Raw genomic sequence first — 16,401 nt, 5'->3', positions numbered from 1 at the left:
ACCAGCAAGGAAAGTTGCTACCGTCAGAAATCACTGCTGAAATAAACTTATTCGATTTTTAAGAAGCAAAAATTAAGGCAGTATTCAAACGCTGGGTTGGATGGGGCGTGGAGCAACCTGGTCTAGTGGAAGGTGTCCCTGCCCATGGCAGGGAGTTTGAACTGCGTGATCTCAAAGGGCCCTTCTAACCCAAATCAGTCTGTGATTCTATGAATCTCTGCTGAAGCCTATAGAGCTTTGTAACAAAGCTGACAACAACAAAACACGACTCCTTTCAGATGCCTTGTCTTTGATAGGACAAACAGAATGGCAAAATGAGAACGAGATAGTATGAAATTATGCAATTTCATTGGTATAAATACAGAGACATATATCAGGATATTTTTATACACACAGGTAAATGTGGGTTTCCAAAGTCACTTCCTTTTAAAAATACTTTGAAAAACATACACAAGATTTAACAAAACTTAACACTGAATGGAAAAAGAAGTTGGAAGAAGCTTCATATAGGAGGCTATAAAACTCAACAACCAAGACTTCATGAGACAGGGGACATCCTGACTTGTGAATAGTATTAAAACACCAACTTTATTCAGGAATACAATACATTTTTGAAGATTTCAAGTTTACAAAAGTTTAAGAAAAGGTTGGTGTTGGGTTCCAATGTGTCCATTTCAAGTTGACAAAACCCCTCCAAAATCAGGGAGAAAAAAAGGAAAGACAATGAAGGCCACAGCCCTGTTCTGGGATACATTCAGGCAGAATCCGGCACAGCTCTGACATTCTTTCTGCACTCCATATTTTAGTCCACAAGTGCAAAATAGCCTTGTGTTAATGAAAAATATTTCACACCTAGTATGAACTGCAAGAAGAGCACTTGTCTTACTATTTTAGTTCCAGGCATTATATGCAAATAAGCTTCCAATGAGCCACAGTTAAAAACATCATTTGTCATCCGGTCACCACATCGCAAATACAGCATTAAATTCTTCATTTATACGATTTTAAATATTCATTAAAAATGAAATTAAGACTCAGTGTCCCACTATCCTTTTCATCGTTAATAGTTTTTCTTATCTACTAAAAACATTTGTCTTTCCTAAGATGTCTAAAAAGTAAAGCACACAAGATTAACAAGCTGCAGCATTAATTAAAATAAGAGTCATCATCTCTTTCCTCCTAGCTTCTAAGTCTATCACAAGGGCCATATTAGCTGTATCAAAGTGAAGTGGTGTAAATAAAACTGATTTGACTTTAAAGGACAGGAAGAATAAATGCAGAGTTACTTAACAATTACCATGCAGTCAGTGTTGTCAGGTATGTCGCTGTAGACAGGAGTCAAGAAAATTATTCACAGGGTCTCTTTAAAAAGCATTACTGCCAGTTTTCCATTAGCACAATACCAGAAAGGTAAACTGTAATTTGCCTTACAAGGAACTTTAGACTGCTATCAAGCAGATTCAGTAATGGCCTAATTTTAAATGCACAGCACTGACTTCACCAGAGGTTACAGACACTCAAAACTCTTGAAATTTATTTGTTTTTATATAACCCAAATCTTACTGGCTTATTACACATCCTTGGTGGTGTTCAAGGCCAGGCTGGATGGGGCTTGGAGCAACCTCGTCTAGTGGAAGGTGTCCCTGCCCATGGCAGGGGGTTGGAACTGGATGAGCTTTATGGTCCCTTCCAACCCAAACCAGTCTGGGATTCAATGTGGTTTTTTGGAATCAATTATATTAATACCTGTGCTGAAGAGAGTTACTCATTGCAGTGGTCACCGTTCAACACACATGTGGAAAGAGAATTTGGATCTGGAAGAAAACTTTAATCAGCTTTACTTTTGTGAGAACAGGTCTTTGAAATAGCATCCATTTGTTTAAATATTATGTATAAAGGAAGGCTCCTGGAGGACTGACCTCAAATTAAATGGCTAAGAGGAACTGCAAACAATAGAATGATCAATTCCGATTTTACCAGCTACGGAAATGAAATTCTACCACATGGTATTTCATGAACATTTAACTTCAGCTTTACAAGCTGTGGATTTTCAATGAAATATTTCACTTCACCAGCATGGTTGTTGCTATCACGCCTTCCCAAAGATGCCACTGAATAATGCAGTATAGCGCTGTATTAACACTACTAGAAGTGACATGTTATAAACCATTTCTGTGTGGTATTACAGCAATTTCTGAAGAAACCAGCTAGCAAATCTGTTCTACAAACCAGCAAACGGGAGAAAGATGAAAATCCTCCTTAAAAGTTTTAGCATACCTTTTAGGAACAAGATACTGAAGCTCTCTGCTCCTCAAAGGTCAGTGGTCCTCATAAGTAGTAACAGAGGAAGACACACAACTTATTTCTCTTTTTGGGTCTCTAGACAATGGTATGTAACAACAGCCAGAAATGTGGTTAACAGCCTCCTATATCAACATTCACTCAGAAAGGCACAATCTCCTTTTGTAACTCGTGTTCTCAAAAACTACACGATTCCTATACAAAGATAAATACACCCTTAACTGGAAGGGAAAACATAACATCATTTAGAATGCTTTTTCCTTCTTTTTCTTTTTTTGTAAGGTCCAAATGGATTATCTTAATGCAAAATTATGTGAATATATACAACCTGAAAGAGCATTATTTTTATATATATATATATATATATATATATATATATATATGTACATATATAACAGTGCCTGACACAGAAGGCAGAAGAAGCAGGCTAAGTCCACTCTTTTCCTACTTCTTAGTAAAGCAAGGCAATGTTTTTCAGATCCCATAGGCAAACAATATTTGGTTTTCACACACCCTGGTGTCTTAGATGCACTCAGTGAAATGCAGTCCCCCATGGAAGGCCTGCACGAGGGATACATGCCACGTAAGTTACACAGGACACAATGATTTAGTTTCACTAATACAGCCTGAGGTAACTTTAAAATTAAAAAGGTGGTTAATTCCAGTGCAGCTACTCCAAGCTCTTCAGCAGTATGTTTTACAGCCCAATATAATGTTTTTAAAACTGCAACAGAAAAATGTGAAGGCTAATTCTGATACAGCATTACAGAGCTCTCTTACAGAGGCTTGAGCAGAACTTTAACAAAAGGCAAGAGGGGACAGCAGGGCCCAGTGCTCACAGGAGACACTCCTCTACCCACCTTTACTATTAGCTCAGTTATGTACTCAAGTTTAACATACCTGTGTGATAAAGAATAACTGCTATGTGACAATGACAACAGTCAGCCTATTAAGTCGGAGTCATTAATTAGCCAAGTCCTGGTTTGTGAAGGGCAGTGTAATTATATTGCTTGAGTTCCCAGCAAGCCTGTAATGAAAGGCTGCCATTAAACTGCTTCCAAAGGCAGTGAAGCCCGTCAGCATTAGAATTCTCCAGCACTCCTCACCATGTCATCTCAGCCGTGCATGACCTGCTGCTCGCAGACATGCCTGGCCCCTGCCTCTTCCATACCATGGCAGTAGACTCCAGAGCTAGAAGTTATAAAAAAAACCAAACAAACAAAAAACCAACCAAAAAACCAAACCCAAAACACTCCACAGAAAATAAATTCAGGTCCATGTGTGGGAACTGAGACTCGAGTCATTCCCCTACTTACACTCAAGCTCAAAAATTCTTGTGTTCTGAGCATATAACCTTTGGGCAAAAGAAGTTACCTTAGAAAGATGGTGAGGAAGAAAGCAGGAGGTGTGGGCAGTCAGCTTCCTTCATTTCCAATAGACAGCAAAGTCTGTTTAATGGCACTGTTCATGACATTGCAGAAGTGGGAAATGTGTCTGATATGTAAATATAAATTATTTTTCAAGGCCAATTTCCCTCTGGACAAGAGGAAGACACTGCATTGTTTTCTGTAAATTAAGCATAGTTTTCTGTCCACAGCACTGCAGTGGCATTTAAATGCACAGCTTACCTACCCTCTTGCCACCTTCACCTCTTAGATATTTTCATCCAAGTAATTCAACACTGTGCACTGAAACACACTTCACAGGAGACCATTCCAAGAGTTAGGAGAAAACAGGCACAAATAATTCTGGTTTTCAACCAAATGAACATGAATAATGGTGAAATGTTGATATTTTAAAGTTCTAGTGCTACAGTAGAACTAAATCTGTGTAATACACTACTTACATACATATAGTATGAAACGTGTATGCATGCTGCAGACAGGGCTGACAAGCCCAATACCGCATGACCTGCTTTCAGTTATTTTACAAATACAACACACTAGTCATTCACATTAAAGCTTTCCATAATGAGTTTTTGCCTCAGGCTGGTTTTGGTGTTCGAGATTTAACTGCAAGAGCTTTGAGGGGCGCGGGGTTGGTTAGCTTCTTAGGGGGTTTTGTTTGGGGGGGGGATTTTTTTGGTTGGTTTTGTTTGGGTTGTTTGTTGGGTTTGTTTCTTTTTTTAAGACAGAACACAGGAAGTAAGTTGCTTTTTTCACTCTTGAAATGAAGTCTTGTGCTGCTTTGTTGAGAAACTTCAGTGCCACTGTACTAAACCTTGAAGTTTGACAGATAAGCCAACCTTTGTGGTGTTCCTAAGAAAACCTATGCAAATTCAGCCTAGGTATTAGCATCTGGGAAAAACCCCAACCTGCTCAGTTAGAGATTTGTTGTATCCTCATGAGCTTAAACTCTGGATATTACATTCACAGTAAGAATGTTCCAGGTCATGAAGAGAAGGGTCAAGTAGCACATTTTCTGCAATTTGCACACTGCTAGTGGGCTAGCATTGGGCACCAGACCTCCAGACTGCATCTCATATGCTTCAAGGACCACCAGTTGGCACCAGGCAGTAAGAAGAAACAGTTCACATGTCGATACAATGGGAGGCAGTCTGAAAACAAGAGTCTTTCTGGCAAAGTCTGTGTGTACGACATCTCTATATATTATACAAGCACATATATACATTCATACACAGTTAATAGTCCAAGACAGACATCACATCAGTTCTTTGACACAGAATTGAAGTTTCTCTTACTAGTCGGAACCAAAACTTGCTTGCTGGAATATCGTGGAGAGTTGACGTGACGTTTAGCTCTTGCAGCCCTGTCCTCTGATGAGCCCGAAATGCTCAATTCAAAAATTAACTTAGTGTGGATTCAAATCAAGTCATCATTCAGGCAGATGTCCCCCTGAAACCTATTATCCACAGCAGATTAACCCATATAGACTTGAAAAAGTAAATGCCTTCCTGCCCATCACAAATACTGGAGCATTTACACTTCTCTTTCAGCAGTGTGGTTGATCAGAGAATCATTTTGATCTGCTGTCCTCTCAAGAAGAGTTCTGTGGCCATCCATACTGTCATGGATGTCTCTTGTCCAACTGCCAGCTGTTCCCAGAGGGCTTCCTGCCAGGGGGGTGTCTGTGCTCGCCAAGCTTCCTGCCCGAGATCGGTAAGGAGGAAGATCTGGCTGATTAGGGGATTCAGATTCAGATTCAGATTCAGAACAATAAGGCGGTGGAGGAAGGTCAAACCAAGGTGGTCTGCTGTAAGACACACAACACAGTAAGAGGTTACTGAAAACAGTGGAATGGATGGTGGTATGTAGTTTTTCAACTATGAAAAAAACAAACAGTATTTCTTAGCTTTTCCATGGTGACTCTCATCAGGAAACCTCAGACAGACCCGCCTAATTCATACATGTCATTCCGAAACATTCACACCACCACTGGGCACCAAGGTTTCTGGCCAAGATGCAACACAGCTAATTACATTCTGCCCAACACTCTACGCTCCAAGTTTCATGGCTGTGCACTTCCAACAAATCTCATCTTGCCCTCAAAGACTGCTGCACGAAGCAAGAATTTTCCCTATAAAAACATTTACACAACCAGAGAAAGTGCTTCAAAAGAAATAAGGCAAGTAGTGCATTCACACCTGTAATGATGTGAACACAAGAAAGCCCTGAGGAAACCTCCATTGAGTGACAAAGATTAATGGCTTATGGCCTACAAATAAATAATGAGCTGAATTCTCCACATGACAGATCACTTTTGCTGTCATGATATCACATGCAGAGCAACTGCTAAGTAGGCATAGACGAGTACTGGATTAATGAAAACTGGTTCTTTTTGGTTCTGATAGGAAACAAGTGAAGGGTCTAAAGGGCTTAGCAGATTGAAAACTAAACTGGGAGCAATTAGCTATTAAATTGCTGACTTATATCAGCCCATGTGAGAAGTGACTACAATCTGGACAGTTGGTCATTTAGTTATCCTTACTTATAAAAGGATAGCATTATTATGAATATCAACATTAAGACATTGAAGCTGCTGCCAAATGCAGAGAATAGGACCGTACTACCATTTTCAGATCCCAGAGTTCATACTAAAAAAATACCAACACGGTGACAGTGAACAATCCGGATCATTAAAGTTCATACCATGCCCTTTTTATGTACAGAGGATGTCAGCCTAGGAGTTTTGTTTGGAACGACTCTACAGACAGAGGTTAAAATGAAGGTTAATTGTACAATAAAACCAGTGTCAAACTGCAAAAATATCATAACCCGAACTGCATTCACTCACAAAAGCTCAAAGCACTTTCAGCTATTTAAAATGAGAACAGTTTTTTTCAGTTCAGAGTCCTGTCCTCTTCTTCTATTGGTAAAGCAGTGAAGGGCAGGTGGACTCCACAATTTCTTTATGGAAAAAACTGAAGACCTCTCACCTTCATATACTTATCACATATGATCAGAGTAACTTTTTTAAAGATACTGTGACTTACAACCTAACTGTTTGGGGTGGGTTTTTTTGGCAAAACTCCAAAGTTAATTTTCATGTTTTGGTTCCAGACTAGCACAAGACACTACCGGACAAGTGATGCATTCCATGTGCATTCCTCAAGATCTCTTTAGAGGCAAACTGAAGTTTGCCTCAAACTCCTCTGATACCCATAAGAGTAAGGGGACCTGACGACCAGCGATTTTTCATATTCAGGAGCAGCTCAAATTCACCCAGATCTGGCCCTAGTCATGTGACAGAAATGCAATGCTGAAATTCTGTCAAAAGCAGTAATAAGAATAAATCATTGAATCACAGAATAGTTTGACTCGGAAGTTTCAACACCCTGCCATGGGCAGGGACACCTTCCACTAGACCAGGCTGATCCAAGCCCCATCCAGCCTGGCCTTGAACACTGCCAGGGATGGGGTAGCCAGAGCTTCTCTGAACAACCTGTGCCAGGGCCTCACCACCCTCACAATCTCCCCTCTGTCAGCTCAAAGCCATTCCATCTTTTCCTATCACTACGTGCCCTTGTTAAAAGCCCTTCTCCAGATTTCTTGTAACCCCTTTAGGCACTGAAAGCTGCTGTAAGGTTTACTTACAGACTTTCTCTTGTCAAGGCAGAACAAGCCACCTTTCACCTGTCTCCATAGCAAAAGTGCTCCAGCCCTTGGACTCTTCTGGACTCGCCCAAACAACTCCACATCCTTCTTGTGTTGTTGCCCCAGGGCTGGACACAGGACTACAGAGTGGTTCTCACCAGAGTGCGGTAGAGGGGGAGAATCCCCTCCCTCAACCCAACCTGTTGGTCATGCTCCTGGTGATGCAGCCCAGGACACGGTTGCTTTCTTGGCTGCAAGTGCACACTGCTTGGTCATAGTGAGCTTCTCATCAAGAAAAGCCCTCAAGTCCTTCTCCTCAGGGCTGCTCTCAATAAATGGGGAGCAAAAGCACAGATTAACAGCGCTACATCCAGTAGTGTGAAACTTTGGTGAGCACAGAATTAGCTCCTGCACATACCTTTGGTCAAGCACAGCCTCCGAATAGGACGGTGGAGAGTCCAGGTCCACTGGCCTGTGGTAGGCCTGGTTAGACATGTACTGGATCCCATTGTTAACGTTGTAGGTGACACTGCAGTGGTGCGGGTGATCAAGGACCACCAGCCGGGACAGCAGGACAGGGTGCTGCAGTCGATGCACTGGCAAGGTCATAAGATTGTTGCGTTTCCGTTGGTGATGCAGGACCAAGGCAAGAAAGGCCACCACAAGGACGAAAATGACAGAGCTGCCGATGATAGCGTAGGTAATGCTAGGGTAGTAGAGCAGCTGGTTTTCTGAGGTCACATAATCTTGGCCACTGCCTGCCTCTGCAAGACGAAAGGAAAAAGAAGTCTGAGATGTGTTTTAGTATGAAACTCCTTTTAACCTACGCTGTGTTTTCTGCTACTGTGCTGTGAGAAAAAACAAGTTTGCAGTTTTAATTTGTACTGTGGAAAATTATCTTATAAAAAGCATACACATGCAAATCAGCGATTGGCTATCACTCAGTCCATCCTCATTTGCAGTTAATGCCAGTATACAAGCTACTAGTGCGAGACCATATGAGAAAGAGAAAAATAACATGCTGTAGTAGGAAGCGTGTGCACTATATCATGGGAATATCTCCCCCATCCTTACCTATCAGTCATAACCTTCTTGTTTCCAGAGGTAAGACACCCAGGTCTGAGGCATAAGCACATAAGCTAGCTGTACCTGGCACAGCACCCTAGAACCCAAGGTGGAAAAGCTGGATTTTTTCAGTCATCATACAGGAGAAGGAATTCCTGCCTGGGCTTTGGGCCCAGAGAAGCAAAAGGTAATGGAATAATGACTGGAAAACATCTGAATGGATCTTGAATTACATGCAAATCTTATAAGAAAACACAGTAAAAGGCAACAAACGCAAAGGAGGAAAGAGGCCCAGAGAAGCAAAATAGCATAAACACACTGATGTGACTCTGCTGCATTTAAGGTCAGAGCCAGCACTACAGAACCATGTTCTCCCGGCTCCATTCCAGCCCAACGTTCACAGGATCATACAGCCTTTGAGTACCATTTTCTTTTTTCTGTGCAGGCTGTAACTCCTTATAGACTCAAAAAGAAAAGTACGTTTCTGACAAGACATTCAGCTATCCCTAGAAAAAAGGAGAAGCGGAGTCAAAAACCAACCAAACAAACCCCATTCCTACACCTCCAACATCAATACAATTATAAGAGGACTATCCATCCAAATTCTTCATTTCCTACTGCAGAAGGCTGGCACAGTAAATCTTAACATGTTATTTTCCTTTCTTTCACCTATCAACTAAACCCACTTTTTGATCACTCAGAATTGCCACTGAGCCACTTATGAATTCCTCTAGCAACAAAATAATGAAATATATACTGATTGTATCCAGCATAATAGAAGAGCTTTCCTCAAGCACCCATTGTACTGCATGAAGAGATGCTTTGGGTATTTTTCTCAGTATTTTATTTTGGCAGTTCACTTGCATGGTTAAACACCAAACCATATTTTCCAGCATCCCTAAAAATAATTTATGGATTAGTCAGGTAAGGTAACACAAAATAAAATAGCTAATCCTTTAAACACCTCTATTTAAGTCATAGTTACTTTGGTAAGAAGGAATGAGACGGGAAAGAAAGACTGTCCTTTCTTTGTAAGGAAAGGAACTAAAGGAACATGATTTCTTCCCTGTGAGGGTGGTGAGGCCCTAGCACAGGTTGCCCAGAGAAGCTGTGGCTGCCCCATCCCTGGCAGTGTTCAAGGCCAGGCTGAACAGGGCTTGGAGCAACCTGATCTAGTGGAAGGTGGCACTGCCCATGGCAGAGGGGTTGGAACTGGGTGAGCTTTAAGGTCCCTTCTAACCCAAACCAGTCTTTGATTCTATGGTTATTGTTCCTGGCACAAACTACGAAATCCACCACTCTTGAATAGTTCTGTTTTACTGATGATGCCATTACAACCACAGACCAGAGCTGTGCAGGTCAGCAAGACATGCAGATTTCTTGATACCTAGGGTCACACATCTCAGCAAGGATCCTTACTAAATTTATTTCCCTGTGCAACTGTGCTGGAGAGATGGCAAAAATCATTGTTTACCAGTCAACCGGAGGTCTCTGGCTCACTCAAAGTGAGCAAAGTCTGCATGAAGAATGTAAATCAAAGCAGAAAGGAGAAAAGGAATTTATATGCATTAGTAATTTTAATTACAGACATCACATATTGCAGTGGCTTCTAATACACTAAATTTACCTAAATTTACCACCTGAGAAATGAATTAATATCATGGACAAGGGCTAGCCTAGGGAATATAGTGACAAGCAGATCACTTTTATGTGAATATCAACAAGTTTATTTGCAAGAACTGATCCATGCAATACCTGCAATTCTTCATTGCAAGGAAGGTAAATACATTATGACATGCCAATAAAATACCCCAGGACTTTCGTTCATCTTAGCTCACTGGTTACAGCGCATTGGCATAAGACTGAGAACAGGATGCCTTTGCACACCTGATGAGACTTAGTTAGTTACCATGGGATCATTCCACAGCAGCACCATCTCTCCTCTTTATAAACTCCTTTTTATTAAAAGGGAAGAAAAATAAGAAGAGTGAATTATATGTCAACAACATACTTCCAAAATTTTTAAGGTTATCCATCTGTTTAGGAAAGCATCTTTGAGGTCCTGCACAAAAAAATTACATAAATCCAAACAGATTAACCAGACTGCTGAAGAAGAAAATACCTGATAAAAGTCAGATGGGTTCTGATGACCAGCTTTAGGACAGTCTGAAACAAAACATCTATTTTATCTGGTTCTTTTCATGCAACAACCCACATATCTTGCAAAGATTTTGGGTAAATTTGAAACTAACATCCTGATTTGGAGCTTTGGGATTACTGCAACCAATGAAACATCATTTCTTTGCCAATATAACTCTATCCCTTCTCAGGTTTTTAGATCTGCTGCTTGCATTCCCACATAGCTTAACGTATCTCTGAGAACAAGAGCAATCTAAAAGGCATGCCTACACTAGGGACCACAGGTCTGTGTAGAGATCTCCAGACCAGTAGAGCCCCATGAAGGTGCTGTTTTGAATAATGCAATCTTGTGCAGCCTTTGAACCTGCCAACACAGTAATATTGCTTTGGGGATCTAGAATAAGCATCTCCATCCATTCAGCTAGTTCTCGCCTCTGTGTGTTTAACATGGAGCTGCACTGAGGGGTATATAGGATATATCTGTACATACATATATATATATAATTCTTCCCTGTGAGGGTGGTGAGGCACTGGCAGAGGTTGCCCAGAGAAGCTGTGGCTGCCCTGTCCCTGGCAGTGTTCAAGACCAGGTTGCATGGGGCTTGGAGCAACCTGGTCTAGTGGAAGGTGGCCTGTCCATGACAGGGGGCTGGAACTGGGTGAGCTTTAACATCCCTTCCAACCCAAACTATGCTGTGACTCTATGATCCTGTGAAGATGGAAAAAAAAAAAAAAAATCTATTTTACCCATCAAGTGCTCTTTCTTGTGGCCTGGGCAGTGCTGAATACTTTGCATGGAAACACTCTCCCTTCCCATGCAAAAGCCCCAGCTCCCTAAACACGTCTTTATACCTTTACAGAAACATAGAGTGCACCATATCTCCGAGATGGAGTTCTGCCTAGGAAGACTTAGCTTTCATTGAAACAAAGTCTTCTTCCACCACCATAACAACCTTATTCTTGCCTTCTGGGCCAAGACGATACAATCTTAAGGTCCCTTAACAAAACATGCTTACAAGTGAAGTCCAGTGACATTTTGCTTCTGCTGTGGTGGTGTTTAAACCAAGAAAAGACACACCTGTGTCTAACCTACCTTTTCTAGCAAAGGCTTTAAATCTAAACCTGCAACAGATGAAAGTAACATTACCTTGGCTTGTAGCCCTAGAGAGGGCACTTCCCATTCAAGGAGAAGAAATTAACTGCTCTTAACAGTCTTCTAAAATGTTCCCGGCAAAAAAACTGCTCCATAGCATAACTAAAACAAAAGTAGCAGAACTATGAGACAATTTTTCATACAGGAGACTTTTACATCAAGTTTTTTCTTTGCCTTACTATATATCTGATCATGTTGAAATGAGCAACTTCTTGGTAATTCCTTGGTAACAAAGCCAAGGTGAGTTTACAGATACGCGGAAGGGAACGATGGATACCTAGCTATGCTCGTTTTGGCTAGGACAGAGTTAATTTTCTTCATAGTAGCTGGTATGGGGCTGTGTTTTGGATTTGTGCTGGGAACAGTGTTGATAACTCAGGGATGTCTCTGTTACTGCTCAGCAGCACTTACAAGGAGCCAAAGCCCTTTCCTGTCCTCACACCACCAGTGAGTAGGCTTGGGAGCACACAAAGAGTTGGGAGGAGACAGCTGGGCCAAACTGACCCAAGGGATGTTCCACACTATGTCATGCTCAGCATGTAGAGGGAGGGAGGCAAAAAGGAAGGAAGGAAGGGAAGCAGGGAGGGAGGCAGTGAGACAGACATTCGGAGTGATGGCATTTGTCTTCCCAAGTCACCATCATGCATTGGAGCCTTGCTATCCTGGAAATGGCTGAACACCTGCCTGTGTTGGGAAATAGCTAATGAATTCCTTGCCTTGCTTTGCTTGCATGCACAGCCTTTGCTTTACCCATTAAACTGTCTTCATCTCAACCCATGAGCTTTCTTACTTGTACACTTTCAATTCTCACCCTATCCCACCAGGGGGACTGTGTGGGGCGCAGTTGCCAGCTGGGGTTAAACCACAACACTAGGTAAGACTGCCTGATGAATCTCTACACATTTTGAGCACACTGCAACAGGGGGAGATATGAGAACACCTGAAAAATCTTAGCTGGACATGCATCACTATTTTAGGAAGAGCGAGCCACAAACTCATCATCTCTGCTCTAGTAACTTTCAGCAAATGCTTACACATCACAGAAGTCACTGAACTGAATTTCTAGATAATTCAGTCATCTTCTCCAGAAGCAGCAGGTATTATCCAGTCAGGTTTAAATAGTTCTGCCTGTTCTGCTATTAAATGTAAATTCACCAATTTCAGGTTTAAATTCATGGAGTATTTATTCTTTGTGCTTCCCCCCCACCCCCCTTATGAAGATACACATTTCTTAATCGCGTCATATATAAACAGTTTAGCACTGCCACTTATGCCTATTAAACCCTAGTTATCTGGGAAATGCTGAATCTGCAGATTAGAGATTTCTGCAGTGTAAAAAGCTTTGGGAACAATTTAGGAAAATACTGATAAAGGAAACACAACGGGTTGTGCTCAGAGGGCTATCTTATTGACTGAGAACAAATTTGCTGCCTCAAAGTTTTTAAAGAGAGCTGAGAGCAGCTGCATTAAGTTTGCCAGACACAGGGATGAGGGGCTATTATTTTATCTTTCTCAATCTTCTGCTCAAGCCTGGCATTTCACAGTTCATCACAGAAAAAGCTTCTGAAAGGCATAATCTGAGCAGACATCTGTAGCCTTAATGAGCACGAGTCACGGTCCATCTCCAACAAAGATGCTACTGTAGCAACGCATTTAAATTCCGACTGGCTAAAGAGCAGAGCTGCAGCTTGGAAGGTTAAAGATGGCAAAAATCAAATACAGACAGGCAGAGCCTCTGCCGTTATTTACTTTTTGTGTAAGGAGTTCCCAGTGCATCCAGCCAAGTTCCCAAAAGCTCTTAAATTTCTCATCCAGACTTCATGAAGTTTCATGCTTAGTTACCATTTGCTCCCCTCCCCAAGCAGCCTCATGTTTCCCTTGGACACCTAAGACAAGGACTTGTTTTCAACTGCATTCAAAGCGTGTTTCTGCCCTGCATTGGCTTTCTCTGTTTCAGTCACAGAATAGAGATTTGTTAATAGAGGTGTTTCACATACAAAACAGAGCTTATAGATGGGAACTGCCAAAAGTAATACAACATGTTTACATCTTTTCTTAACAGGTACTCAGTAAAGAGGTAAAATTTCTGTGAAAGCAGCAGGATGAAACCTGTAGCTGGAACTATGTGAGCCTTAAGGTCCCTTCCAACCCAAACCATTCTAGGAGTCTATGACTTGGAACTACACTTAGTTGTATAAGCCTATACAATTAGCCTGCAAGATGCAGATAAACCTCAAGACAGTCAGCAGAAGTAACAGTGGTCTCAGCACATCTCATTCAGTACATCCAGGTGAGTGCATTACTCATGCCTTCCTTCCCGGACTTAAACCCCTCATCCTGACCACACATTCCAAGAGCAGTGCTTTCAAGTCTTTGCTGCTACTGAAAGAACAGCTAAGTCAGACTGGAGAGCAAGAGCCTCACCTCTCGCATGCCCTCCTTTTTGTCTTCTGCAGGGTAGGATAATTACTCCATGGACTTCACACAAACAAAAAGAAAAGGAAAAAAAAAATAAAGAGGAAAGCAGCAAACTGAGCAAATAAGTAGAGAACTAAGAAATACTTAGCAGTAACCATGGCAACTGAAGTTCTAAAATTAACTTGGCAGCAATGTAAAAAAACCTGTAAAGCCAAAATCTGCCATCAAGCACAGAAAACAAAAGGTCCAGGCTTGGCAGCTGGATGGAGGCCAAGGAGGAAATTAAAGTGTTACTCAAATGCAATTCAGGATCAGCCTGACGCTGATCCAAGCAGCACTTCCTGAACATGTGATAGCCCAAAAGTTAGTGGTGTAATTTGATTAATTCACTACCAGTATAGAAACTATGCCAGAAAGGAGGGACAGACCATAAAAAGGATGAACTTTCTTCTAATAAAGTCCTCTTCTCTAAGTAGAGGGGTTCAGTTAATTGTCTGCTCTTCCTACTTTGAAAATGGAGGGTCACTATCAAGGAGGTTGCCAAGAAGTCTGCTACCGTACACTTCTTGTAATATTTTATGACACCCTGCAAGAGCCTGGTGCACTGACAGTTCTAGGGGCTTCCACTATTATCACCTCCCCCTAGGCACGAAATTAAAATGGAAAATCTCAAATAGCAGCAGTACTAAAAGGCTGAAAAACTGTACTGCCTTCATAGCACAAACATGCTTTTGGTGCTCTTGCCAAGACCTACAACAACTAGCAGCGTACCAAGCTGAAGATAACAGCCACTGATTTTGTACTATAGTCTGCTCCTTCCCCCTCATGTCCCAAGAGGTGTTCAAGTCACAGACAGCATTTCCCAACTGCAGGAAAAATCCAGATTTTGGGTCTCTGGTTGCTGTGTAATCCATTGTGTACACTTAATGAGTAGTACTGTATAGTCTTGAAAGTTAAAGGAAAGTTTCAATGCAAAAGTTAACAGAACTGTGTAATTGACCAGGAAGACCCAAGCAGACTCACAGTTAGTCTCCAACATTGGCTTCATCTTCACTTCTTGAACTAATAGCATAACAAGTATATTTCCTACCAAATACCCTTGGCAACACTGGCAAATTTATGTGCATGTGCACCATCTTGTCTTCTGGAAAGGTTAATTGGAATTGCAGAGCTCTGAGGTAGGTAAGAGCCTGGATGTTGTATCAGGTCCCTGCTCCCTGCAGAAGCACGCTCTATGTTGATTAATTTTGAAAGGTCTTAAGCAGTTTCAAGTTGAAAGTATGAAGGAAAATAAATTTGTCAAAAGCCATGGGTGGCTTTACCTTTCCTATTCCTGTCTGGCCCTGAGAGTTTAGAATCCAAGTTTCCATGATATGCTCTGCTAACATTCTTTGGAATCACTTGAATACCTATGAGGAAAAAAAAACCCCAACCAAGCAAAACCCCATACAACTGAAATCAAAAAGTAAACTAATTAAAATGAAATATCAGTGGATGTAATGCTTGTGTTTTTATCATCTATCAACCCTGAAACTAAATTATACCATGGTACAAAACTGTTACCTATTTATCTTGGGTGATTTACATGCCTGCGAAAATGCATGTTATTTCAATAGGATGTCTGGAAAAAGCTCAATGTGGGATGCTGTACAGGACAGACAGATGAATTGCACTTTTATAGTGTTTATTCTGGAGGTTGGTAAGAAGAGACATCCTGTTCAACTAGAATGGGGACATTAACTTTTTCCAAGGTGCTGCATTAATGGTAGGGTGCAAAAGAACGATAATAAGGTTTGAAGAGATGCAGTGCACGGTTTACAGACCCTGCAGAGTCAGCTGTACGCAGCAAGAAATACTGCTTAAGTGTGATTTAGATATACTGTAAAGCAATCAGCTTTTAAATGTAGTCTCATCACTCAAGGACTGTATTTTAATGGCTCTGTTTTTTGAAAAGGTGTCAGTAAAAGTAATATATAAGACAGGGCATGGACTACAATCAATCCTATTTTTAACAGAATTGTGACTAGATGTTGTCAGACACAAGGTGCACACAGGTGTGGACTCCTTCAAGACAGTGTCCTAACTATTCAGAAACCATTGGCAGGTTGTGATCTTGAGGGAAAAAAAAAAAAAAAAAAAAAAAAAAGACCAAACCAGACAGCAGAGGCTGACAAGACCTGCTAGGTCACCTAAAACCCCTTCTACAGTCCCATTTCACATCATCCATTCATACCCACCCAATGCCCCTTCAGTGGCTGCTCCTAGGATGCA

At 41.3% G+C, this 16,401-nt stretch overlaps 1 protein-coding gene across 3 annotated transcripts in view; it reads right to left on the bottom strand.

Moving 5' to 3' along the window:
- Window positions 1-326: 326 nt before the first annotated feature.
- LDLRAD3 (low density lipoprotein receptor class A domain containing 3) overlaps window positions 327-16,401 on the bottom strand; it is an 88,641-nt gene continuing 72,566 nt past the window's right edge. For all 3 annotated transcript variants that reach the window (XM_065683182.1, XM_065683183.1, XM_065683184.1), the window contains exons 5-6: window positions 7,774-8,119; window positions 327-5,514 (exon numbers count right to left, since the gene is read on the bottom strand). In XM_065683182.1, the coding sequence (XP_065539254.1) occupies window positions 5,241-5,514; window positions 7,774-8,119 (620 nt within the window). In that variant the 3' untranslated portion in view covers window positions 327-5,240. The remainder of the gene's footprint in view (window positions 5,515-7,773; window positions 8,120-16,401) is intronic.

This window comes from Lathamus discolor, chromosome 6 (genome assembly GCF_037157495.1).
Source record: "Lathamus discolor isolate bLatDis1 chromosome 6, bLatDis1.hap1, whole genome shotgun sequence".
Taxonomy (NCBI): Eukaryota; Metazoa; Chordata; class Aves; order Psittaciformes; family Psittacidae; genus Lathamus; species Lathamus discolor.
This window is presented reverse-complemented; position numbering and strand designations above follow the sequence as displayed.